The sequence below is a fragment of the Schistocerca americana genome, chromosome 6 (assembly GCF_021461395.2).
Source record: "Schistocerca americana isolate TAMUIC-IGC-003095 chromosome 6, iqSchAmer2.1, whole genome shotgun sequence".
NCBI lineage: Eukaryota > Metazoa > Arthropoda > Insecta > Orthoptera > Acrididae > Schistocerca > Schistocerca americana.
Window position 1 is genome coordinate 29,259,725 of NC_060124.1, and position 26,773 is coordinate 29,286,497.

At 40.5% G+C, this 26,773-nt stretch overlaps 1 protein-coding gene across 1 annotated transcript in view; it reads left to right on the top strand.

Moving 5' to 3' along the window:
• LOC124619703 (dynein axonemal heavy chain 2) overlaps positions 1-25,875 on the top strand; it is a 1,014,172-nt gene extending 988,297 nt beyond the window's left edge. Inside the window, 5 exon segments of the mRNA XM_047146260.1 lie at positions 4,741-4,857; positions 5,430-5,580; positions 6,456-6,610; positions 7,566-7,812; positions 25,586-25,875. Coding sequence (XP_047002216.1) covers positions 4,741-4,857; positions 5,430-5,580; positions 6,456-6,610; positions 7,566-7,812; positions 25,586-25,740 — 825 coding nt within the window. The 3' untranslated portion in view covers positions 25,741-25,875.
• The last annotated feature ends 898 nt before the right edge of the window (positions 25,876-26,773 follow it).

The following is a 26,773-nucleotide window of genomic DNA, read 5'->3' on the forward strand; positions in this document are numbered from 1 at the left end:
TAGCAGAAACATTTAATGAACTACTAAATTGTGAGGATCCTCCTGAGCTTCTTGAAATAAACACAGAAACTCCAATAAAAACCCCACCATAAAATATAAAACCACCAACAATTCAGGAAGTCCATAAAGCTTGGAGTGAGCTCAAGAACTACAAAGCAAGTGAAGATGAAACATTTGCAGAACTCTGGAAATACACAGCAGAACCCGTGAAGATATCATTACATCATTGCATAGTTAAAATCTGGATTGGAGAAGAGCTACCAAAACATTGGACTGCAGCTAACATACACCCATTACACGAAAAAGGTGAAAAATCAAATCCAGACAACTATAGAGGGAAATTGGATTGCACATATAAAATATTGTCAAGAATTCTCTACAATCACTGTAAAGATCATCTTGAAAATAAGCTAGGAGAGTATCAAGGAGGATTTGGACCCTGGAGAAGCTGCCCAGAACAGATCATCACATTAAAATTAGTAATGGATGCCTACAAAAGGAGACAGAAGGAACTAGTCATAACCTTTGTAGACTTCAAAAAATCTTATGATTGCATCCACACATCTTCTATATTGAACATATTAAGAAATTTTGGACTTCATCCAAAATTAATAAAACATGATAAAACTAACCCTTACAAATGCCAAGTCCAAAGTAAAATTCAGGGGAGAACCATCTGAGCCATTTATGATTGAAACAGGGTTAAGACAAGGAGTGCTCTTGAACACTTGATGAGAGGATGGTACAAAGAGAATCCTAAAAACATAACAATTGGAACCAAGAAAGATGACATAAACCTAAATTGTTTGAGATTCACAGATGACTTAGCATTACTAGCTAATAATGTACAAGAAGCTAGAAATCAAATAATGAGCCTGCAAAATATAGCACAAAAGTAGGACTCCAGATATAAAAGACGGAGATGATGGTAACAGATCCACTAGTAATAGACCACGTAACACTAGACAACAGAAAAATTAAAATAGTGAAGCAGTCTTGGAGAGATAACACACAGCTTGGATGTAAAACCTGCTTGGAAACAGAGAACCAATAAAATGATAAAAACTCAAAAACTAGCATGGTCCACATACAATAAGAAATGTCTGTCAATTCAAAGAAAATTAAAACACTGCAAGATGGTGGTTCAGCCAGAGGTAACATACAGAAGTGAGACTCTTTTTAAAGTCACTCAGGAAAACAGAGTCGACAAAGTACTAAAAGTAGAGAGAAGAATAGTTAGAACATGCATAAATAGAAAATACCAGAAGGAAGGACAATGGCGGTTAGTGCCGAATGAAGTAGTGTACAGGGAACTGGAGCCCATCACAGATACTATATGTAAAAAGAAGATTTCTTTCTATGGCCACATAATGAGGACACCAGAAACCAGATTAGCAAGAAAAATTATGCAGAAACTGTGGAATCTGAAGCAACAAGTAGGATGGATCAAGGAAATTAAAGAGGATATGGGAGAACAAGATATAACCTCGGATCATCCGCAATAAAGACGGAAAATCTCAAGAAACTGAAAGACAAGAAAATAAGATTTAAACCAAAAGTAGACAAACAACACACAATGAAAAGGGCATTTACAGATGAAGAAAGATCAGAACAAATGAAAAGATACTGGGCAGTTAAGAAAGAATGAAACATCTGCTTACTGAAGAAGAGGACCAGGAAATGATTGACTAAAGTGGTCCAATGAGGCCGTAAAAGCAAATAATAATAGTGGTAGTTATGTGTGTTGAGTAAACCATTTGTCTTCCATTATTGTGTTGATAAATACGATTAAATAATTGTCTGTGTTTAATATCATATAAATAATACTATTAAATAGCAGTAAATCCAGGATGGAATGTAACAATATTCTGAAAAGGAAAGTTGCTACTCACCGAATAGCAGATATGCTGAGTTGCAGATAGGCGCAACAAAAAGACTGTCACAATATAAACTTTTGGCCAACAAGGCCTTTGTTGAAAATAGATGACAGACACATGCAAGCGCGTGTGCGCACACACACACACACACACACACACACACACACACACTTTGTGTGTGTGTTTGTGTTTGTTTGTGTGCCTATCAACATGCCAACGCTTTCGCTTGGTAAGTTACATCATCTTTGTTTTTTATATATTTTGTGTGTCTGTCTGTCTGTCTGTCTGTCTGTCTGTTGTCTATTTTCAACGAAGGCGTTGTTGGCCAAAAGCTTATAGTGTGACAGCCTTTTTGTTGTGCCTATGTGCAGCTCAGCATCTCCACCATGCAGTGAGTAGCAACTTTCTTTTTCAAAATAAAGATGTTATTAATGCAGCACTTGTTGTTAGTTTTCTAGGACACAAAATCAAATTATAATACTTTCTGCAGTCTACTTATGTGTACTGCAACTTGTTCCACATTACTGATGCTTCTTAATATTGTCTGATACATGAAAAATGATACTGTGTGTGTTTTTATGAAAAATGACCAACACATACTGAAACATAGGTAATTCTTTTTGATATCCCATTTGTAATCATTCTAAGATTCATAGCTAATGTAGAAAAAAAGAAAAAGAAAAAACTACTCACCAATTGGCAGCAGGGGACACACATACAAAAGGGTTTAACTTTTACAAGCTTTTGGAGCCAGTGGCTCCTTCTTCTGGCAGAAGAGTTGAAGGGGAAGGGAGAGGCATCAAGAAAAAGGACCGGAGAGTTTTAGAGAAAGGAGCGCAGTTCAGAAAAGTCACACAGAATGCCATGTCAGGGGAGACATACTGGATGGGATGAGAAGGAATGATGGATTGTTGGGGACTGCACTGAATGAGATTTTAAAATCTGCAAGCTTAAAGGTGGAAGACACGGTGAAGACAGAGATTACTACTAAAACACTGTGCACAAGTTAATAAGAGTGAAAAGCTAAGTGCATTGTATGTAACAGAGGTGTGAGGAGCGGTGGCAAAAAATAGACACGTCAGAAAATGAAAGCTGTCAAAACCTAAATGGAGTGAAGAAAGGAGAAATTACTGTGAAGAAATACTGAGACAGAAGGAATTAACATAAATTAAGGCCAGGTGGATGGTGAGAACCAAGGACATGTTGTAGTGTTAGTTCCCACCGGCGAAGTTCTGAGAAACTGATGTCTGGGGGAAGAACCCAGATGGCAATTATGGTGAAATAGGCACTGAGGTCATGGTTGTCATGTTGTACAGCATGCTCTGCAACAGGACATTTTCTGTTGCCTGTGTACTCCCTGTGCCTTTGCTCATTCATCCTGACTGATAACTGGGTGGTAGTCATGCCAATATAAAAGGCTGAACAGTGTTTACATAACAGCTAGTATATGACAAGTGTTGTTTCACAGGTTGCTCTCCCTTTGATAGTATATGTTTTGCCAGTTACAGAGCTGGAATAGATGGTGGTAGGAGGGTACATAAGGTGAGTCTTGCAGTGGAGACGGGCACAGGGGTTGGAGCCGTAGGGTAGGGAGATGGGTGAAGAAGGAGCATAGAGTCTGACAAGAATATTGTGGAGTGCACAAAATCTCATACAGGGTGGCTCTCATTTCAGGGCATGATTTTAGGAAGTCATGGCCTTGTCGAAGAAACTGATTAATATATTCAAGTCCAGTATAATACCTTTGACAAGGCCATGACTTCCTAAGATCATGCCCTTAAATGAGATCCATTCTGTCTGAGATTTTGCCCACCACACCTAGAATAGCTTTTCATCATCTTCCCAATCTCTGCAATATCCTTGCCAGACCCTACGCTCCTTCTGCACCCATCTATGGCTCCTACCCCCGTGATCCTCCCCACTGCAAGATCTGCCCTATGCACCCTCCTACCACCAACTATTCCAGCCCTGTAACTGGTGAAACACATACTATCAAAGCGAGAGCCATCTGTGAAATGACACGTCTTATACCAGATTTTATGTAAACACTGTTTGGCGTTTTGTATCAGCATGACTACCACCCAGTTATCAGTCAGGATGAATGGGCATGGGCAGAGGGTGTATAGAAGCAACACACAATATCCTGTTGCAGAGCATGCTGTACAATATGACAGTCATGACCTCGGTGCCTGTTTCACCACACGCACCATATGGACTCTTCCCCCAGATACCAGTTTCTCAGAACTCCGCAGGTGGGAACTAGCACCACAATATGTCCTTGGGTCTCACCATCCACCTGGCCTTAATTTACATTAATTCCTTCTGTCTCAGCAGTTCTTCACAGTAACTATTCCTTTCTTCATTCCATTATATTTTTGACAGCTTTCATTTTCTGACTTGTCTATTTTTCACTGCCCATCCTCACACCTCTGTCATATGCAATGACCTTAGCTTTCCACTTATATTAACTCATGCACGATGTTTTAAAAGTAATCTCTGTCATGGATATTATCCTGTCTTCCACCTTTAAGCTCACAGATTTTCAAATCTCATCCATTGCAGTCCCCAACAATCCATCTTTCCTTCTCATCCCATCCGGTAAGTCTCCCCTGACCTGGGGTTCTGTGTGACTTTTCTGAAATGGTACTTTTCCTGCACCACTCTTCCTTTCCCTTCAACTCTTCTGCCAGAAGAAGGAGCCACTGGCTCCAAAAGCTTGTAAAAGTTAAACCCTTTTATATGTGTGTTCCCCTGCTGCCACTTGGTGAGTAGATTTTCTATCCATTTACATTATATTATCGATAATTGATTATTTTCATTGTTATAATGTTCATAGCTGATTGATATACTTGATAAATTGCAGGTTTTACAACTTGCTGCAGATGTACTGTCAAAGGTGCCAAATCCGATTGACTATGAAGCCACAGACAAACTCATTGGTGCAGAAAAAACTCCACTGGATGTAGTTCTTTTACAAGAAGTAAGTATGTTTTCACTTTGCTGCTCTGAAAAATATGTTCTTAAAGAAATACTTGTTATGACCAGTGAGCTGAAATACGTTATTATCTGGCTGTGAACATGTCAGGGAAACTTTTTATTACTACTTGATACACACATGAAATTTCTTTCTGGCATACATTTGTCTCTATTGTAGATGTATCAATCACATCTAATAACTTTGATATCAAATACAGTTTAGTTCAGGGTTAATCTATAATTACTGTTTTATTTCATTCTTGACAAACTTTTACTTAGGTTGGCATTATTACTATGTTTCCTAAAATGATGATGTTAAAGATATTGTATTCTGACATTAATAAAAGAAATATTTGGCTCCAGATAATCCAAGATGCCAAATGAAGCATATGCACTGGCTGTTAAAATTGTGTTATTAAATCTGTAGGTATTTAAATATTTGTACTATGTTATGCATCAACCTGTGTTTGGTGTAAGATTTTCATATATTTAATAATGATTGATTTACATATGTATTTGTTTCATAAACCACTAGTTTATAATTTTATATCATATATATACTTTGCACTATTGCAGATATCAAGATATAATGTGCTATTGGTTTCAATCCGACAATCTCTTGAGGATTTACAGAAAGGCATTCAGGGTTTAGTGGTAATGTCAGCTACTCTTGAGGATATTTTTGTCTGTATTTATGAAGGCAGAGTTCCTACTGAATGGTTAAAAGGTGAGAAATATAGCATTTTTATGATACGTAGTCTATAATTTGTTTCTCCACAGACTTTATTTCTGCTTGTTAAAGACTGAAATGTACCTGGCACAAAAGTACTAGAAAAAGATGCATAGCAAAAGTCACACATATAGAACATATGGAACAATAAGGTATAATTAACGTAGCAGTGATACTTCCTGTCAGTAATGTCAGTAAGATTCAATATTAAAGAAACCATAGCTGAAAGTGCTTAAGTTTATCAAATGTTTGTATTCAATTTTTCCAGTAATTAATGTTTCAAGGTGAAGTGGGCAATGAAGAGTTACTCACAATGCTGTAAATATGAGTATTTGTAGAAACAGAAATATGTGGCAAAAGATGAAATAAAAAGAATGTATGTGGTCACATCTTAAGAATGATTGCACATGTGTGTGTGTGTGTGTATGTGTGTGTGTGTGTGTGTGAATGCATGCACACACATTCATGTGCACGTGCATTAGAAGAAATTTGTTTAATAAACACTGTCAAAATAAAGTGTGATCAAGAGTTCACCAAGGCACAGTATTGTTTTTCTTTACACTAAAGACTATTTCATCAAGAGACAAAGGTGGACAACAGTAGAGAGGAAGTATAGGGAAACTATTCTGTTTTTATTACTGGATGCATTGCCATTTGCTTGTGTAATTTAAAATGACTACTACTAAATGATAATATCATTATTATTATTGGCCTTGTTTAACTTAGTGAATATTAATAATCTTTTGTTTTCTAAGATTGTCCATTAAATTATTTTGCAACTTGGGAAAGTAGTGTAAAATTTGAACAACAGTGAGAATGGTTCTTACAATATTTGTGCTTGTATTTTATCCTGTCAATATACATTCTCACAGCTTACCCATCCCTGAAGCTACTGGGTTCATGGTCACGGGATTTGGTTCTCAGAGTGGAACATTTTGCGCAGTGGGCAGAAACTACACATCCACCTGTCCTGTTCTGGTTGGCAGCCTACACTTTTCCCACAGGATTCCTGACAGCAGTGTTGCAGGTATTCACACGTCTAAACATAAGTAAAATTTGAGGATTTCAGAAAAATGCTATTTTGCTTATATATTTTTTGTAATAAGACATAATGAAGTTATCAGTGTTGGCCAAAATTGAAACTTTTGTTTTATGTTAGATCGTATTCAATACTTTAGCATAGAGGTTTTTAGTTATTTTCAATGCAAGTGCAGGCTACAGCAATATTTTTTTTTTTTTTTTTTTTTTTTTTTTTTTTTTTTTTTTTTTTTTTTTTTTTTTTTTTTTTTTTTTTTTTTTTTTAAAAAAACCTATGCTGAGTCAGGTTATTGAATGTGCACTTTGCATCTGGAAATAGTGATCAGAATTTTGGATTGAGTGCAACAGCCACTGAAATGTTGTTCTTAAGACTCAATTTCCTTACCTTATTTAGATGTAACAAACAATTTTAAATGATTTGTCTGACCATTTTGAAAATTCTGTGTGACAAGGCATTAGGTTGATGTCATTACAGAAAAATAAGCTGACAGTGTTGATTAAAAATTTAACTGTCTTGCGAACATATTCTTTCAATACTTTGTGATACCAATACTGGTGATACCAATGATTGTCAAATTAAATTGAATCCATGGGAAAGTGGGAATTTGGTAGGGAGAGTATCACTGTTAGGTCCAAATGTTTTTAAATATTAATATTGACTACCTACAATGTTACATAATATACAACAAAAACTGCAAATGAGAGTCAAATGAAATAGCAATTGTGTATAATGTAAAAATTTGCCATTGTTTGAAACTAGCCCTTTCTCTCTCTCTCTCTCTCTGTCTTATAAATATACAAAATTCATTACGGTAAAATCATGTACATAGTTGCAAATTTCATCAGACTTTTTTTCAAAGCCATGTAGCATTAGTATCTTATGGGGGTTATTCTATTTTGAGTGCAAACTTCAGCTGTTACATTGGTTAATATATTTTTTACAGACTTCTGCTCGCCGTTCGAATATTTCTATTGATTCCTTATCATGGGATTTCACAATATTTGCCCCGGATGAACGTTCAGGCCTCCAGCCACCTGCTGATGGTGTATATGTTAGAAGTGTATACTTAGAAGGTGCTGGATGGGACTGGAGAAAGATGTGCCTTATAGAACCACAACCAATGCAGCTTGTGTGCCCAATGCCAGTTATCCACTTCAAACCTATGGAACATCTGAAGAAGAAAAGCAGAGGTTTGACATTCTGTCTTTTTGAAATTTATAGAATATGGTATATGTCCTTATATTCTTTTTGCAGAATAACGTCTTTTATTTATTAACAGCGTTTAAGAGATAATTTGCTATGTTGATAGATGGACGTCATCAAAAAAGTTGTTCCGTGTGTACAGTTGTACAAACAAAACAAAATACACACTCAAATTGAATGAAAAAAAAAAAAAAAAAAAAAAAAAAAAAAATCACACTCGCCAAATGTAAAAATCAGAACTGAGCAATGAAAATTGCATCTTTTTATTTCTTCTCAAAAGCTAAATGCAAAGCTATAGGGCATATCTGACAAAAGAAAAATCATTTCCTTGTTATTAGAATCAGGTAGTTGGAGGAATAAAAACCATATAGTCCCTGTGATGATGATGATGATCAAGAAATGATTAGAGCAAAATAATAGAAAAATCTGGAATGATAGATAATGAGTCATGTACTTCATAAAAGAACTAATTGTATGCTATGAAAGAAAATTGAGAATATGAAGTAATAGTGAACATGAGCAACTAGTATGGAAAAATATGATGGTTTATTTAGTAAATATTGTTCATTTTGAGGTTTTTTCCTTGCTTTCAATGTATATTTACTAACTATAGATTTCTTGATGCTGCATAAGTTAGTTAACTTTTGTAACACATGCGTACTTGGTGAATACTTGTAAACTTGTAAAAGTGGTTCCTAGCATTGCCTGTTTCATTCACAAATGCATATAGAATGATTATATAGGACAATGATGTTGGTAGTTGCCAAACTATGAATCCGAAAGTGTGGGTTCAATCCTTGGTTGGTCCTAGAATTTATATATATCATTTATTTCTCTTTTCACTTCTGACAATATTTATTAATGTGAAAATGACATGTTGCACTGTGGTTCTATGTCTGTTTTAAACTGTAGATCCACACTTTGACTGGGTAAGTCAGGTTAGTTGTTAGAGGAAGGCATTGTCATACCACCTCCAACAGGACCATGCCTAGTAAAGCACTGTGGTGTTGAAGCCACCCATGGATTGATGACAGCTTTACCTTTATATGGGACAAGTTTAAACTTTGCAATTGACAGTATTCAAGCATGGACCTCTGCCTTTCACAGGCAGTGTAGTACCAATTATGTCATCTGAACACTCCTGATGAACTGGAAGCTCCAACTTGCTATGGGCTCCTCCCATTTCTAATCTCTGGAGAGATTCTTTCACAGTGCTGTTAAACAAGCACTTTTGTAAGATAGTTTTATCAGGGGTTACTGCTTGCCACGTCCATGGTATTTTCAGTAAAGCCACACACGTCCACCCCCCTTTCCCTGGTTGTTCTAAATGGCAAGCATCTGAGGGAGTTCAGCATTTCTGTCCTTGGTGTGCGCTTGGTGAACCCAGGTTTCCTGAGCTGGGGACTGGTGAGTATTGCCCGTCCTCTGTAACCATGAGTTCTGGGCATGCTTCAGTGTGTGTTGCGGTTGTGGACTGTTGTGTGTTAAAGGAAAAACATATCTTGGATTAACTGCCAGGATTGCAAGAATGGTAAAAACCTCTTAAAAACAAAACCCCTCAATCTCAAACTGTGCTGTGCACCAGTGAGATGTATGGCTATTGAGGTGGAACACTCATCAGTGGACAATCTGTAGGGAACCTAACACTCCTGAGGAGTACAAGGCATACCAAGCCATGTGGGACTCGTCCGTAGCCACATGTGGACAAAGATGGAATCGGTCCTCAAGCTTATCCTTTTCAATTCCCAGCAGACTGGGTGTATTGCTGGTGGATATCAGTGCCATCCTACCAAGAGGACTCTTGGTGCCAGTCTTTCCGATACAGGTATTAATTCAAATACTTATGTCCCAGGTAACAATATGCATGCTGCTAGATATAAAGTGTTTTTAAAAGTTAAAGGAAAGAGGGCAGCTTTGAGAAAGTTTTGCCTTTCTATTTTCAAAAGGGTTTAGAGGGCATTGCTGGCACTTTAAAATCTGTCAAAGTGAAATGAGAAACTGCTGGTTGAAACTTCGAGTTCCCAACAAGCAACAAACCTCCAGAAAGCAAAATGCCTTGGGAAATGGAAACAGAGCTACACAACTCCACAGCAAAGGTGTGATGTTGTGCAGGCATATTGTAGATATTCTCAAAGAGGAACTGGAAGATGAGTGGGCTCAAGAAAATGTCATGGATGTGCAAAATATAATGAAATTGGTAGACAGTGAACTGGTCAAAGTTGCTTTACCCTTACACTTAATAGCACAACAGTTCTGGACCATATCAAGGCAGGCTTAGTCCACAGTTATAAATGCCAATACTTTCAACACACCTCTCTAGCATGTAATGGTGGAGCCACTTGTGGTAAATGGTAAAGCTGCCCATGACAGCTTCATTTGTTCATTTACCCTGAAGTGTGTAAACTGCTCTGGAAATCACCATGACTGGAGTAAAGACTGCAGCATGTATCTTGAAGAAAGGAAGGTCAGAAAAACAAAACTGATCCCACATGGTGAGAACTAAGAGATCTATAAGGCAATGCAGCCTCCCACTTTCACTACTTCTTTTGCATCAGCTCTTAAAAAGGGAGTTTGAAAGATGATTCCTCTGCACAAGCAGAGGTTGCTAATGTCAGCACTACTACCTGCATTTGCAAGTGCAGTTGTGATGGTGGTGTTAATACACAGCCTGTAGCTCCCCCTAGTACATCAGAAGAGGCCACAGTTGCTGACATTGTAGAGGCTCCAGCATCCCAACTGGCAGACTGCAGTAAGCAAGCCAGCACTGTCAGTGCCACTGCCATGAATGTTACTCTAAAGTCTCCAAAATGGAAGCATCAACATTAGTAGAAGGTGGATCATAAGCCATGAGACCATGTAGACCACACAACATCTGAAAGTTCTAATGATTTGGATTTGGAGACAATAGAGTATGAAATCTGCCTGGGGAACCATCTAGCTACCTGACTGAGCCTCCATTCATTGAAGGATCTCCACCCTGACAGAGAGACAGTGTGATAGAAAATCCTCAACAATAAAATGGTCCCCTTAGTACAGTGGGGAATCAGTAGATCCACTCCTAGTGCAGGAATGTCCCTGTGCTTGTATTTACAGGAAACATATTTTAAACTTATCGACACCCCTGGGCTACAGCACTATACCCTCCACTGCAAGGGTGAGGTGATTGGGGAAATAGCCAAGTGATGAGTAGCTATGTTTGTGAGTAACACACACAATTCTTCTGCTCTATTCTTGGCTGCTGACTTGCAAGCAATTGCAGTTGAAACTCATGTAGGTCAAAGGATCACTATATGCTCACTTCATTTACCTCCACAGGACATGATAGATTTGAGGCTCTCACAGATCTTACAGACCTACTTCCTTCATTATTTCTCCTATTGAGAGACTTCGGTGCCCGTAATGCATGATGGGGATCCCGTTATACTTGCCAATTTTGGAGAAGCTCATGGTATCTCAGGAGCTGTGCATCCTTGACACAGATGATCCCACACATTTCAACACAGTTACCAGGTCATCCTCATCTGTTGAACACTCTTTCTGCTCCATAATCCTCGCATATTCTCTCCACTGTGAGATTACTGATGACGATCATTCCAGTGGCCATTTACTACTTTGGATCCACCTATCAAATAGAGCAGTACTTGAAAGGAAGCCATCAAGACAGATGATCAGCAGAGCTAATGGACACTGTTCCGCCAATTCACTGCATTTGAACGCCATGTCAGCTTTCAGGAATGGGTGGACCACATGACACATGTGATCCACCTTGCTGCCAACTTATCCATCCTGAAGGCATGTGGTCATCCTCTATGGTAGCCTGTATATTGATAAACTGATGCATGCCACTCAGCAATTGGAGTCAGGTGTGTGGCTCTGTGAAGTGCCACCAAACAGCAGAAAACCTCACAGCCTTTTGAGTGGCAACAGCCAGTGTTTGATGTGGAATTGAGGAGAGCAATCAAAGGGAATGGCATGTTTTCCTGGACTCTGCTCACTTGTTCTGTGAAGATACTGGAAGCCATCAGGAGGATTTCTGGTAAATGCAGCTGGTTGCCTATAGCAGTGCTGCTGAAGCTGGAGTGACTCCCAGTGGTGCTGAAGCTGGAGTGACTCCAAACAATACATAGAGACATTGCCCAGAAAATGGCAGAGCACTCTGCAATGGCAACTGGTACTGCCAGCAAGGATCCAGAATTCTGCTACTACTGTGTGACTGTGGAAAAGGGTGAGTTGGGCTTTGGTCCAACAATTCTGAGTCCTACAACAGCCATTTCTCCATGTGGGTGCTGAACGTGGCACTGCCTGAGACTTGTAATATTGCATTTAGTTGTGACTAAATCCATACAGCATTATGCAAAACTTGCAAATGGCATCAAAGGAAAATCTCTTAGAATATTTTAATTCAGTATGGTGGACAGGAAAATTTCCATTCTCATGGAGGGAGGCAATTTCAATACCTCTCCTCAAACCAGGAAAGGACTGCATGTGTGCTGGTAGTTGCTGGAGTGCCATCTTAATGAGCTGTGTAGAAAAAAACCTTGGAGCAATGGTCAGCCATCATCTGGTCTGAATGTTAAGAGACCAATCAGCTCCTTAGTTACTCTTGGTCCAGGAGATATAGCCGGACCCTGCTAGAGATGGTTTTCCTACATAAACAGCATTGTATATGGACATTTTTTGACATCAGTAAAGAATATGACAATACTTGGAGGCACAATATTCTCAGTCAGCTTCACCATTTCATGCCTACATCTCCATATTCATTCGGTCCTTCGTATCAAAACACCTGTTCAGGTATGGGCCAAATTGGTGACAGTTTCAAGCTGCAGAATGGTGTTCCCCAGGGAAGTGTTCCATGTGTCACCCTCTTTATCATAGCCATAAACAGTATAACATCTAATGTAAGGAATCTTATGCAGTGGTCCTTATCTGTGATTGCAGTTTTCTGTTCCTCTACCGACACTCCAACAGCTACTCACAAATTACAACTTACAGTGAGTTTGTTTTGTGTGTGTGTGTGTGTTTTAATTTTAGTCATTCTCATCATATCATCACATTTTTTATTTACCTGGCTTGCATATGGACAACACCATTCTACATTGTAAAGGTTCAGTGAGATTTCTGCACCTCATTTTTTATTCCAAACTGTTGAGATTTTACACCTGAAGAACTTGATTGCCAGGACCAAGAAATCACTGAACACCTCATATGAATGTGCCTTAGCCACAGATCTGGGGTGAGCAGATAGGGCATGTCTGCTTCAGTTTTATAGAGCCTTCGTGCAATAGTGGCTGGGCTGTGGATCACAGTTTGTGGATCAGTGAGACCTCACTATCCACACTGATGGGATCAGGCTGGCCATGGGTGATCACAGAACCAGCCACATCCACAGTCTCTGTGCTGAGGATGGGGAACAGCCACTCACTATCCCCTGGCAACTTCTAATGGTATAAGATCCTTGCTGCTCCCAATTCACCAACATACCATACTGTTGCTCATTCATCTATGGAACACCTTTTCTCCTAATGTTCATGAGCAACAAGCAACAATGCCATTTGAGATCCATGTCAAGCATGTGCTGGAATAGCTTGGGGTGGACCAAGTATGCACCCAAATCCATTGTTGGGACCAACTACCACCCTGCTTATTGCAGAAACCCAGAGAAATTTTAGATTTAATGCAGTGCAGAAGAGGCTGTTCTTCTGAATCTGTTTCTAATACAATATTTTTGACATTTTAAATGTGCACCACAACTGCACAATTCTATTCACAGATGAGTCTAAGAGAATGAGGTGTCTTTTTGCCAGGTACCAGGGTACATGAGTTTAAGGAAAATAAATTGGCGGATATAGCAGCAAAGGAGGCATATTGTGATGATCCAAAGTTAAGTGCACTATCCCCCTATATGCTGTCAGCTCACTGTTGAGATGTAGAGTCATGTGTAGATAGGAAGAATAGTGGCTGGGAGTGACAGACAATAAGCTCTGTCTCAAGGTCTACAACTCATCCATGCGAATAGGATGATGTCCTTCTTACTTGTCCTTCTATAGGACACAAACATATAACACATGGGTTCTTGTTCTATAGGACACACACTATGACACCTGGCTTCTCGCTCTGGTCAGACAGTCCTCCAGTGTGTTGTGCTTGTGGCATATGGACCACAGTGCACCATATTTTAGCTGACAGTGTTCTATATTCATATGAGGTGGCAGAAGCTCATTTACTAACAGATTTACTCTCTGTTTTAACTGACAATCAGGTCAGTGTACTTTTAAGGTTTGTGACATGTCAGACGTGTTCCCTAAACTTTTAGGGCGAACTTTTTAATGTGTTCTCAGGGTGGCTGTTTCATCAATGTTTTTTGTAGGTGATCAGCCAATCACATTTCCATGTACGATTATTTTAGCTGTCTTCTTGTGATACTTGTATTTAATTACCAGTATGTGACCATTTCATCTGCCTGTATGGTATCCTGAAAGCTGTGTAATGTGTAGGTGACTATGAGTGTGGTTGGAGATAGTGAGTATGGCTCTTTAGGATTTGCTCCTCTTTGTTTCATGAATATTTGAATCTCTTTAACCAAATTTTGTCTACTAATTTTTGTAAAGGTGCTGATAAATGCACCAATGATGTCTATAAATCACAAACACAACAAAGTAAGGTGTTTGGGTTATCTGAAGCCTCCAGGTTGTTACTAAGAATGGAGCCTCTTATACTGGTCAAAGTGTATCCTGTGATGATTATGTGAAAGAAGTTAAAAATTAGTGTTAGAATATGATCTGATCCCAGATCGCAACGTGTCATTAGTGTTGTGTTACATTACAAATACATCACCTGCGCATGCCTGACAGACCATCTCAAACTTTCAACTTGTCAAAGGAATATCTTTGCCAAGAAACCTTGAATTTATACATTAACTGTGGTATGAAAGGCACGGATCTGAGTTCAAAATCAAGTCTGCAAAAAAGTTTCAACTTGTGCCATAGAGCCAAGACAGCTTATAGAGTGCATTCCATAAGGAATGTGACCAATTTTTTTCTGATGCTACTGTACACCACAGTGTGTTGTAACTGGCTGGGCTAAGTGGAGGGGAGCGTTAGCACAAAAAAAAAAAAAAAAAAAAAAAAAAAAAGAAGCAGCTCTTTGTGTCATTCAGCTGCGAGCTGCTGGAGAGTCAGGACGTGCGTTTCTGTCAACCCCGTTTTGAGTTTATGTAACACGGCACAATGGATCATTCTGTAGAGCAATGGTACGCTATCAAATTTTGCGTTAAACTTGGGAAGTCTGCCACCGAAACGTTTCCATTACTTCAGCATGCCTGTGGGACTGGTGGCTTGTCCAAATCCCAAGTTTTCTGATGGCACAAGTCGTCCATGGAGGGCCAAGAGGAGATCACCGACAAACCTCGCAGTGGACAGCCATCACCCGCACGAGTCGACTAAAATGTGACGCATGTGCGCGATTGTTTGAACTCTGACAGAGGGCTGAGCCTTCAATTGGTAGCACAAACTCTAAACATGTCCAAAACAACCATTTTCCGCATTGTGACCAAAGATTTGAACATGAGAAAGGTGTGTGCTAAAGTTATCCCAAAAGTATTGACCAACAAACACAAGCACATGTGAGTGATTCAGTGCTGAGAAATGTTGGAAATGTGTGAAAATGATCCTCATTTTCTAAACTTAGTTATCACTGGTGATGAGTCGTGGATTTTTGAGTATGACCCTGAGACAAAAAGGCAGAGTTCAGAGTGGCACACCCCATCGTCGGCCCATACCAAGAAGGCATGCATGAGCAACTCCAGGATCAAAACCATGCTCTTTATCTTCTTTGACATCAGAGGCATTGTCCACCACAAAATTGTACCTACCAGGACTACAGTGGACTCAGCTTTCTACTTGGAAGTGCTCAAAAGACTGAAAAGGAGGGTCTTGTGCTGCCGAAGCGACATGAAGGACACGTGAAAAGTTCACCACGACAACGCACTGAGTCACAGTGCCTTCATTGTCAATGACTTCCTGGCCAGGACCGAGACCCCATTGGTTCCCCAGCCTCCCTACAGTCCTGGCCTGTCTCCCGCTGAGATTTTTTTGTTTCCTTGGTTAAAAGGAGTCATGAAAAGAAAACATTGGGACACTATTGAAAGCATCCAGGCACATGTTACATCAGCTCTAAAGGACATTCCGGAAAAGGCATTCCAGGATGCCTTCCAGGCATAGAAACACCGCCTCCAGAAGTATATTGATGCAAGACAGTGCTATTTTGAAAATTTTTTATTATCTGTATGTATATATTCAGTAAATGATTTTTTATGAATTTGGTCGCATTACTTATGGAACGCACATTGTATAATCCATTGAGAGTAAAAGCAATACTTTTGCTGCAGCAGAATTTCTTCCTGTGTTGTACCTGAATCTTCTTGTCTTTCTAAATCCAATGTGAAATAATTATTTAATTGGACAGATAAAAAATCTACTCACCAAGCGGCGGCAGAACACACTCATAGAAGACGGTTGTAATTGGCAAGCTTTTGGAAGCAGTGGCTCCTTCTTCAGGCAGAAGGGTTGAAGGAGAAGGAAGAGGGGTGAAGGAAAAGGACTGGAAAGGTCTAGGAAAAGGGGTAGACTTCAGGAAAGTCACCCAGAACTGAGGGTCAGGCGAGACTACCCGTATGGGACGAGAAGGAAAGGAATCAATAAGTGATTATTTTCATTGTTATAGTAACTCACGTGAAATAAATTGTCTCAATAAATTGTCTCAATCTGTTGATCATGGGTAATGTTAGAAATGAATGTTCAGATCGGTATATGAGAAGAAGAAGTAAAAAATCAAAGGAAGAGTGTTACAGAAGAAACTGTTGTGATGCTGGAAGTGGCTTGGGTGGTATAAGAGGTCACAAGAGAGAGAGAAAGCTAGGGGTCACGAAAAAAAAGATGAATAATACAAGTTATCTGTTTTAAGAAGTGTAAGCCTGCATCTTCAGAGCTTTGTGACATAAAAAATGGATCTGAATGAATTGGTGATTAATGTTCCCAGTGTTTTGCTTTATGTAGTGTTGTGTCACTGGGTTTATCTTCCTCGATAAATTGGCAGCTAAAGGAGTACCAGCAGTAACAGAGAAATATGTGATGGTGGTATTTGGTTTAGTATTAAGAGCTGGTGTGGTGCAAGTCCACAACTTTTAGTGATTAGATCTGCCAATACAGACATGGACATTCCTGATTCATTTTCCAGTGATAACATTCTCCTTGAGGTGAATAGGGTGCAGTCATATTCATGATGTTATCTGAAAAGCTTATTAGAAGGCAGACAGCACCATTATATGATAATGGATCACACACAGAGAGGACTCATGGACCCTACCTGATCATCTCCAATCTGCAAGAATCTTTTACAGATGTTCTTTCTAGAATAAATGAGATGTGTAAAATCTGAGCTCAAAATGTAAAGATTTCATTGTTTTATGAGGCTTTCAATAGGGGTTGTAAAGTGTTATGTGGGCTCTGTTACAGTTTAGGCCAAATATCAGTCAACTTTAAACAGAAAATAGATGTAATAAAAAAATGGGCTCAGGTGTACAATTTTTTATGTTAAAATTTCAAGGTTGTGTCATTCATCACTACCACTGATATTATTACCACCATTTTCAAGCTACACGAGGTCAAAGTAGGGACAAAGTCAAATGTGACAATTTTGTGATTGCAGTAATTTTTGCACTATCAAAATTTATTGAATTCAGGCACGTAGCTATTCCCATACTGCTATAATGTTGAACAATCAGTCTCTCTTTCTCATCCCATCTGGTAACTCTCCCATGATCCAGGGTTCTGGGTGACTTCACCAAACTCTCTCCATTTCCTAAACCTCACCAGTCCTTTTCCTTCATTCTGATTCCTTCTTCAACCCTTCTGCCACAAGGAGCCACTGGCTCTGAAAGCCTGCAAATTTAAATACATTTATGTGTGTGTTCTCCTGCCATCATTTGGTGAGTAGATTTTCTATCTACCCAATTGTATCATATTTCCTAGAATTGATTATTTTTGTCAGTGAAATAATCAAGTATTTCAATGAAAGCCTTTAAATGTAAGTGCTTCAAAGAGTGCAATGATGGAATTTAACACCAGGAAACACATGGAATTTGATATGAAATTATTCATACAAAATAACATTGTAGGATAGGAATCACACTGCAGGACAACCTCAAGTGGGACATGCATATAGATTCCTTGGCTTGTAAACTATCTCAAAACAATTGGCACAAACATGATTAGCAAATATGCAAGGATTTGTATTTACTAAAACATGCTTATCATTCATTATTTCATCAAATCTAAGCTATCTGTCGGAAATCTGGGGTGCGATAACACAAACTACCCTAAGCACATTATTAACATTACAGAAACATTCTATCAGAATTATTTGCGGTGCCAACCAGAACCAGAGAATTATTTCAGATGCTATTGTTCTAAATAGCAACACAAGGAAACTTGGTAATAAAACAGTTATGGTATTTAAGGTCATGGAGTAATAACAACAAAAATACACAAAAACATTTGGAGGTTTGTGTATGGCCTTATAAAGACACCCTCCCTGTCTGCTGTCACTGGAGTCGTGCTGTGCGCATTCGGCAGAACAGGTGATTGGTCAGTGAAGGGCTGCTGCTGGCAGCCACCTTGGGTAGCTGTGGGTGTGCCATCTGCACTGCGCTTCTGGTAGTAGATCCACACATGTCTGCTGTGGACGACAGGTGTAGTAACCAGGGGGTCATTATGTGTGATGCTGTCACTGCAGACATCCAGGGTATCAGTCTTGGTGTCAGGAGCATCACTCAGAGGCATGAGAAGTTCCTGATCCGCTTAGACTGGCAAGTACAGACAAATGTGATTGGGACAATAACACCCACGCCATCACAGATCCCAGGATAGCCAGTGGACACGACCAGTGACATGGGGGCAGAAGCCATCTGTATATTAGAATCCATGGTGAGGGACATCAGTATTGGCAGTATCTCTGCTGATGCGCGGCACCAGGTCAGTGCAGTGTAAAGAGTCAGCACTGGCTGCAGGAAGCAAACCTGCTGTTGATGCTGATGAAACCCTGACCTCTGGGATAGGTGAGCAAGGTCAAGACTACCTATCCGCAAGAGCAGCCAGGACCAACAAAGAATGAGGTGATGCACCCATGGTCTGAGGAGGGGGCCAGGCACTCATCCTGGGATGCAACTGATTCTGGTAGCACACTACAAATCAGCCTTTGATGTGAGCCACGAAGACACAGGGACTACACCAGCCGTGGATGATGAACAGAATCCAGTGAGAGCACTGTCCGAAACTCTGGGCCCAGACTGGCATGCTGGGTGCAAATGATGGACAAAACCAGCGCAGCTTAGGGCTGCCTACCTGGCGGCAAGAGGGTGAGCAGCATCTGCATCTGACAGCCATATGGGAGGCTGGTGGGACTTTTGGCTCCAATTAGCTTTTGTAAGAGCTTAAAAAATGTGAGAGCCTCCTCAACCTGAAAATCTTCTATGTGCATGTGCATCTGCATCTGCATCTTAAATGTTTGAACAAAGCTCTCAGTCTTGCAGTTAGACTGCAGGTGAAAGGGAGGCACAGTGATGTGGCAAACGCCATTGGTGCACAAAACTTCTTGTAAGATTGTGCCATGAATTGAGGACTGTTGTCTGAAACCAGAGTGAAAGGCAAGCCTTTTGTGGAGAATATCTTCAGAGGGACCGTTACAGTTGCATCTTCTATCACAGACCGACAACAAACAACATAAGGAAACAATGGCTGATAATGAGAAAGTGTCTAAAAAAGGACCAGTGAAATCTATGCGGACTCTTTCCCAATGCTGTGTAGGGGCCAGTCATGTGAAAAAACAAGATGTGGCACTGCCTGCTGACCCAAATACTTGTGGCAAGCCATGAAAATATGTTCCATCTCCCAATCGATGCATGCCAAAACAGATTAAGGTGCGCTGACAGTTTTGTGAGAGAGATTCCCAAGTGACCCTGATGTAATAAGTGAAGGCCTTCCCACCGCAGAGCTGGTGGATTAGTGACATGGGGAGTAAACTTTCATTAACAGGAAACTAATGCCACCCAAGAGAGAGGCAATGACGCACTGGGGGCTGAACCGTGCAATAACTCTGGGTTCGACGTGGGGCTGCAGTGGGGTGGGTGGACTGCTGTGGCCTGTTGCGGACCACTGAGGGCTACAGTGAGACAAAGCCTCTTCACTGTTTCTAGGCCCCCAGTTCAATACACAACCTCAAACTTAAGCCATTGATATTGATAAAGACCGAAAGGCATGCTTAACCACAAGCAACTGTTTTGAAGCCTCATCCACTAGAACATATAGGTTTGCTTTGGCCAAGTCAATTTTCGAAAAGAATTGACCCCCACCCCAATTGTGAGCAACTACTCCGGGCAGGGTAGGGAATACATGCCTACGACTGCCTTAATAGTGACCTTGAAGTTGCCACAAAGATGGAGTTGATCGGCCGGCTTTTTTACAATCACTAAAGGTGTAACCCATTCACTTGAGGAAATTGGTTGAATCACTCCCAATGATATTAACTGATCTAGGCTCCATCTTCACTTGGTCACTTAAAGCTGCTGGCACCAGCTGCGTCTGAAAAAAAAGCAAGAGTGAAGGGTTTGAGGGTGATGGGTGCTGTGAAATTGTTTGTACAACATAAAACTGGAGCAAAAAGATCCAAAAACTCAGAACACAAGGAATCCAGTGAGTGATAAGGCACTTGATCTAACAGCAGATGCACCAAATCCGTAATAGATAACCCAAAAATGATAAAGGCCTCTAACCCAAGCGAATTTTCACTACTCACATCATTAACCACCAAGTACAGAGCGGAATGGAAAACTGATTTGTCAACTATGCTGGCCATGAACTGCCACACCAACAGTGGGGATTCGAACCTGGTGTACATCTGGGAGTTGAATAGAGTTACGGTGGCTCCTGTGCCTACTTGTAGAAGTAACAACTGATCCATCACCCGCATTTCCATGAAAAGTGTGTTCTGGCCTTCAGACAATGGCAAACATAACTATGAAATGGTATGAATATCGACATCCATTGATTCCTGCAGTGACTTTTGAGGCATAGAGACTTGCATAGTGCCACTATGTGACTTTTTTTTAACTGGCAAAAAGCCTACCACTTGGGCCAGGCTACATATTCACACTGCACAAAACAAGAGATGCTAAAAGGAAGTGGCGTTCGCTATCCCTACTGCTGACAATGTGTCTGTCTGCATTGGTCAAATTAGATTGTTTGTATTGTGGCTATCTCCTCTTCCCCCAGTGTTGGTGTACCCCCAGCACACCAATGTTCTGTGCACCAGAGCTGCATGCTGTCAACAACTGCGACGTCACTCCAAGCCTCCAATTGGTGGCCCGTGGTGCAGGAGACCTGGAATGACTGCTGTATTCAAAACCTCTTCTACAGTAGTGCTCTCAAACTGAAGGGCATGTTGACACACCTTATCTGAAACTAAGGGAATGATTGCTTCACGGACCATGGTGTCCGCATAATACTCCTGAGCCTTGGCTGTGACGAACCAACACTTACAACTTAGGCTGTGAAGCTTGGCTGCCTGAGCTCGATATGATTACTGCAGCTGTTTGCGACACTGGTAGAATTCAGCATGTGCAGCTACCACGTGTGTATGCTTGTGATGGTAAGAGGGCAACAAACAACACATATCATCAAGAGAAAGTGACACTGCTCTTGCAGAGAAGCTAAGTGGCACAGTAAGTGATACATATGAGGGGGTATAAACATGGAAAAGCCTTACAGGCCTCCCATGCCAACCACCCACGATGTCATGAAATGTTGGTGAAGCCACCTCCAGTAAGCATCCGAGTTTTTGCAGATTCATCATCGGGGGGGGGGGGGGGTAATGGTGATGGGTGAACAACCAGCAGTGCCAGGGTCAGTGTAGCCAACAACCATTCCAACAAAGCTGTGTTTTTCAACTGTTGTTGCAGGATTAATTGGAGTAGCCTCTGTGGAAGAGCTGAATGGCATAAAAATCAAAGGATTGAAAACACAAAAATCTCATCCTTGTTGCCACTTATGTTTTAACTAGGAACACAAGGAAACACATGGTCATAAAACAGGTATGGTTTATTAGGGTACAGAGCAATAATAACAAAAATTCACTGGAAATAGTTACAAATAACAAATACGTTTCACAACCAGGAGCCCAGAGCCCCATGTATGGTCTCATATGGACACTGTCCTTATCTGCTGTTGCTGGGGTCATGTTGCGCACACACAGCAGAACAGGCGACTGATCGATGACTGGGCTGGCCCTGGAGAGCACCTCAGCTAGTTGTGGGTGCACCATTTTAATGTTGGAGTGCACTGTGCTTGCTGGAGTCCTGGCTCTTGTCCACTGTGGGAAACAGACATAGTAATTGGTCGGTTACTACAATTGTTTCAAACATTAGGTGTTTGTATATATGTTAAAAGGAATATTGCTTGTGAGAACAATGTATCCAAACTTAAACCGTGACTTGCACCAGCATAATGCAAGACAAAAATTGAGATACCAGAACCGCATTATATGAAAAAAAAAAAGATGTCTTTATGCTGTTGCTGAAGCTAGCCAGTGCCCTACCAAAATGTCTCTCAGCCCTTCTCACTAGCAAATTAAAAGGCCAACTAAAAAGTATTTTAATTGGAAATCCATTGTTTTCCTAGATGAGTTCTTTAATTTTATGAAAAATGCTTTGAAGATATGTCTGACTCATAGTATGTGGTGATTCACAAGTGACCTAATGATCATAATCTTTTTCAATGCTGTTATTTGCATATTAACAAATGTAAAGTGCATGAAAATGTAAAACTATTATTAAACACAGCTCTGTAGTTTATAAAACTTTATAAACTGACATATTGGGAAGAATAATCTGTACAATTCTCTGAAATGGTATTATTTTCAGGGGCTGTGTTTGATTACTCGATGCTGAATAAATATCATCATTATTAAAACTGATAGTTTTTGGTGTAGTATGAGGGTAATCCCAAAAGTAAGGTCTCCTATTTTTTTTGTAAGTACAGAACTTGTTTGTGTGGCAGTTGGCCACACTGTTATGAAGAGTGCTTCATGCGCTGTGTGTAAACATGCGCACACTGCACCAAGGTGCTCAGTCTTGGCTTGCCAGCCATTGAGAATGGAGCTCCTATTGGATGTTACCACCAAGTGTGAATTGTGTGCAGTTATTCGGTTTTTGAACGCAAAGGGCACTGCGCTGATTAAAATCCATCGTCAATTGACGGAAGTGTATGGTGACTCATGCATGGATGTTAAAAATGTTTGCAAATGGTGTAGAGAGTTTGCAGCTGGTTAGACCGAAATTCACGACGAACAAAGGAGTGGGAGACCGTCAATTTCTGAGGAGACAGTGTTGAAGGTCGAGCAAAGCATGCGTGAAGATCGGTGGATCACCCTGGATGATCTCTGCACGTTGGTTCCTGAGGTTTCCCAAAGCACCGCTCACAGAATTTTAATGGAAACATTGAAACACCGGAAAGTGTGCGCAAGATGGGTGCCACGCATGCTGACTGAGGACCACATGCAGCAACAAGTTGATGCTTCCCGTGCATTTCTTCACCACCTTGCAGCCGAACAGGACGACTTTCTGGACTCAATTTTCACGGGTGATGACAGCTGGGCATACCACTTTACACCTGAGATTGAACAACAATCACGCCAGTGGCGGCATCCTTCTTTGACAAAGCCATGGAAATTCAAACAAATGCAGTCTGCCAGTAAAGCCATGACAATCGTTTTTTGGGATCGGAAAGGAGTATTGTTGGTTGACTTTATGCCCACTGGGACCACAGTTAACACTGACAGGTACTGTGAGACTCTGAAAAAACTCAAACGGTCAATTCAGAACCGGAGAAGAGGAATGTTGAGCAAGGGCGTACACATTCTCCATGACAACACTCGCCCACACATCACTCAGCAAACCGTTGCTCTCCTGCAACAGTTTCAGTGGAACATAATATCCCACCCACCCTATAGTTCTGACTTGGCACCCAGTGACTATCACCTGTTCCCTAGGTGAAAAGAACATTTGGCCGGAAATAGATTCAGCTTCGATGATGAGGTGAAAGAAGAGGTTCATAACTTTCTGAACAGCATGGCGGCGAGCTGGTATGATATGAGCATACAAAAATTGCCACAGCGTCTACAAAAATGCATTGACAGAAATGGTGATTATGTTGAAAAATAGCCAAATGTTCAAGCTGTAAACTGATGTAAACCATTGTAGAAGTAAACAGGTCTATGTACGTATAAAAAAATAGGAGACGCTTTTGGCTTCCAGCCAAAGACTGATTTCAGGCATCTTTTGTCTCTAGTCTATCTCATGCAAGTCTCTTCATCTCTAAATAACTACCATAACTTACATTCATGTAATCCTGCTTGTTGTTTTCAAGCTTTGGTCTCCCACTTTTTACTCAATTAACTTATGTCCATTAACAAAATGCCTATTCCTTTTTATATTAGAGTATGACCTACCAACCTACTCCTTTTTTAAATGCTTTCTTCCGTAAAGCTCTGTTCTCCCCTGTTTGATGCAGCACCTCTTCATTGGTTATCTGATCTGTCCATCTATTCTTCAGCATTCAACTGTAATACTACATTTCACAAACTTGTATTCTCTTCTTGCCTGTACTACTGTACTATCTTATCATCCACATGTTACTTACATATAATGTTTCTAGAATTTACGCAGAAATTCTCGAAACACTACAAAGTGGAGCAGTGGAAGTTAGGCTGGGAGAAAGGGGGTGTGGGGATTGAGAGAACACAGGATATCCTGGAGGGACAGTTCTTATCTGTGTAGTGCACACAATCTGGTGTACTGAGGGAGGATCTAGATTGTGTGACTCGTCTATTGATTTCACTGGTGCTCTGTTGTGCAAAAAGTGCAGAAAATAGGTGATCAAGTAAGCAGTTAGCCACAATTTGATGGCGACAGTTCACTGGGGTAGGTGGCTGGTTAGCTGTCATTCCCATATAGAATACAGCACAGTAATTGCAGCACATCTGGTATATAGTGTAGTTACTTTGACCTGTGGAAAATCCAGGATGGAATGTAACAATATTGTCCTATACTTCCTCCCACCACCACCTACTCCAGTCCGGTCACAAACATCACCTATACTATCAAAGGCAGGGCTGCCTGTGAAATCAGTCGTGGTCTTCAAGCTAAGTTGCAACCACTGTGCTGCCTTCTATGTGGGCATGACAATCAACAAGCTGTCTATCCGCATTAATGGCCAAGTGAACCACCTTGTTGCTGAGCACACTGCCAAACATGACATCCTTCATTTCAGCGACTGCTTCACAGCATGTGCCATATGGATCCTTCCCACCAACACCAGATTTTCCGAATTGCACAGGTGGGAACTTTCCCTGCAATATATCCTATGTTACTGTAATCCTCCTGGCCTCAACCTTTGTTAGTCATTGTCCTCTCACATCCAGCACCTTCTCTGTTCCCATTCCAGCACTACACAGCCCTCATTCCTCCATTGCACCCAGTCTTTTTACTTCTCTCCTTTCCTGCTATCGCCTGCCCTCTCCCCACCTCTCTGCTCCCTCCGTCTAACCTCCCAACTTCTTTTATAACTCTTTTATATGTCATGAAATGTCAATTACATTACATTTTTCACATATTATGTATTAATTAAATAACTTGATGGTTTTTTTCAGGTATCTATGTCTGTCCTTGCTATTATTATCCAATCCGATGTGGTGGAGGTGGTCGTGAATCTTTTGTTGTAGCAGTTGATCTCAAAAGTGGCACAGAAAATGCTGATCATTGGATCAAAAGAGGCACTGCTTTACTTCTCAGCCTTGCCAATTAGGTGAACTTTTTGGACACCTCATTCCATGCCTCAAAGTTTTTGTTGAATCTGAGCACTTGACGATATGTTCCAGAATTACTTTATAAGCCCATGAATGTATATAAAATATTAAGTAAGTTGTAACTGTAGTGATAAGTGCAGACATATCTATTTAATATTCTTCTGATACTCATTGGCACCCTTTTGTAATTACCTAAAATGTTTATTTGGTAATCATTGTGATACCAATTTCGTATTATTAAAATGTGAAATTTTATAATAAACATTTTTAAAAATTTATATACCATTCTAGTAGTATTGACACACAACTGAAAACTCTTAAAACGTCATGGGACTCAGCTGTGTTCTTGTTATGTTGCACATTCAGCGGCATCAAATTCACAAAGATGTTCAAGCTCCTACCAGATTGAGATATTGATGAGGACAGCATAGACCATATTCCTGTAGGGCAAGGCTTTCTGGATGCAACACATGCCAACAGAAACAGCTGCAATAGCAGAACCTCTGGTGTATAAGCAGCCAATAAAGTTAGTGGAGTGGCATGCTAAGTCCAGTTTACCATGTTCTATGAAGGCATCCATTATGCCATAAACAGTTTGCCAATGATGAGCCTGTTTACATTTTGCTATTATGCTTGGCTGCTGACTGGACTGTTTTAGTTTGCAGTTACTTTGATGGAGCAAGGTGGCACAGTGGTTAGCGCACTGGACTCGCATTCGGGAGGATGATGATTCAATCCTGCGTCCGGCCATCCTGATTTAGGATTTCCGTGATTTCCCTAAATCACTCCAGGCAAATACCAGGATGGTTCCTTTGAAAGGGCATGGCTGACTTCCTTCCCCATCCTTCCCTAATCCGATGACCTCGCTGTTTGATCTCTTCTCCCAAACGACCCAACCCAGTTACTTTGGCTTCAATTATTGGTTGTGAGTCTGCTCACAAATAGTGTGGTAATTTTTCTCACCCTTGACAACAGTGTAGGAACTGGACTTGTGACTGGAGTGAAGATGCTCTGAGTGGTCACTCTTGTAAA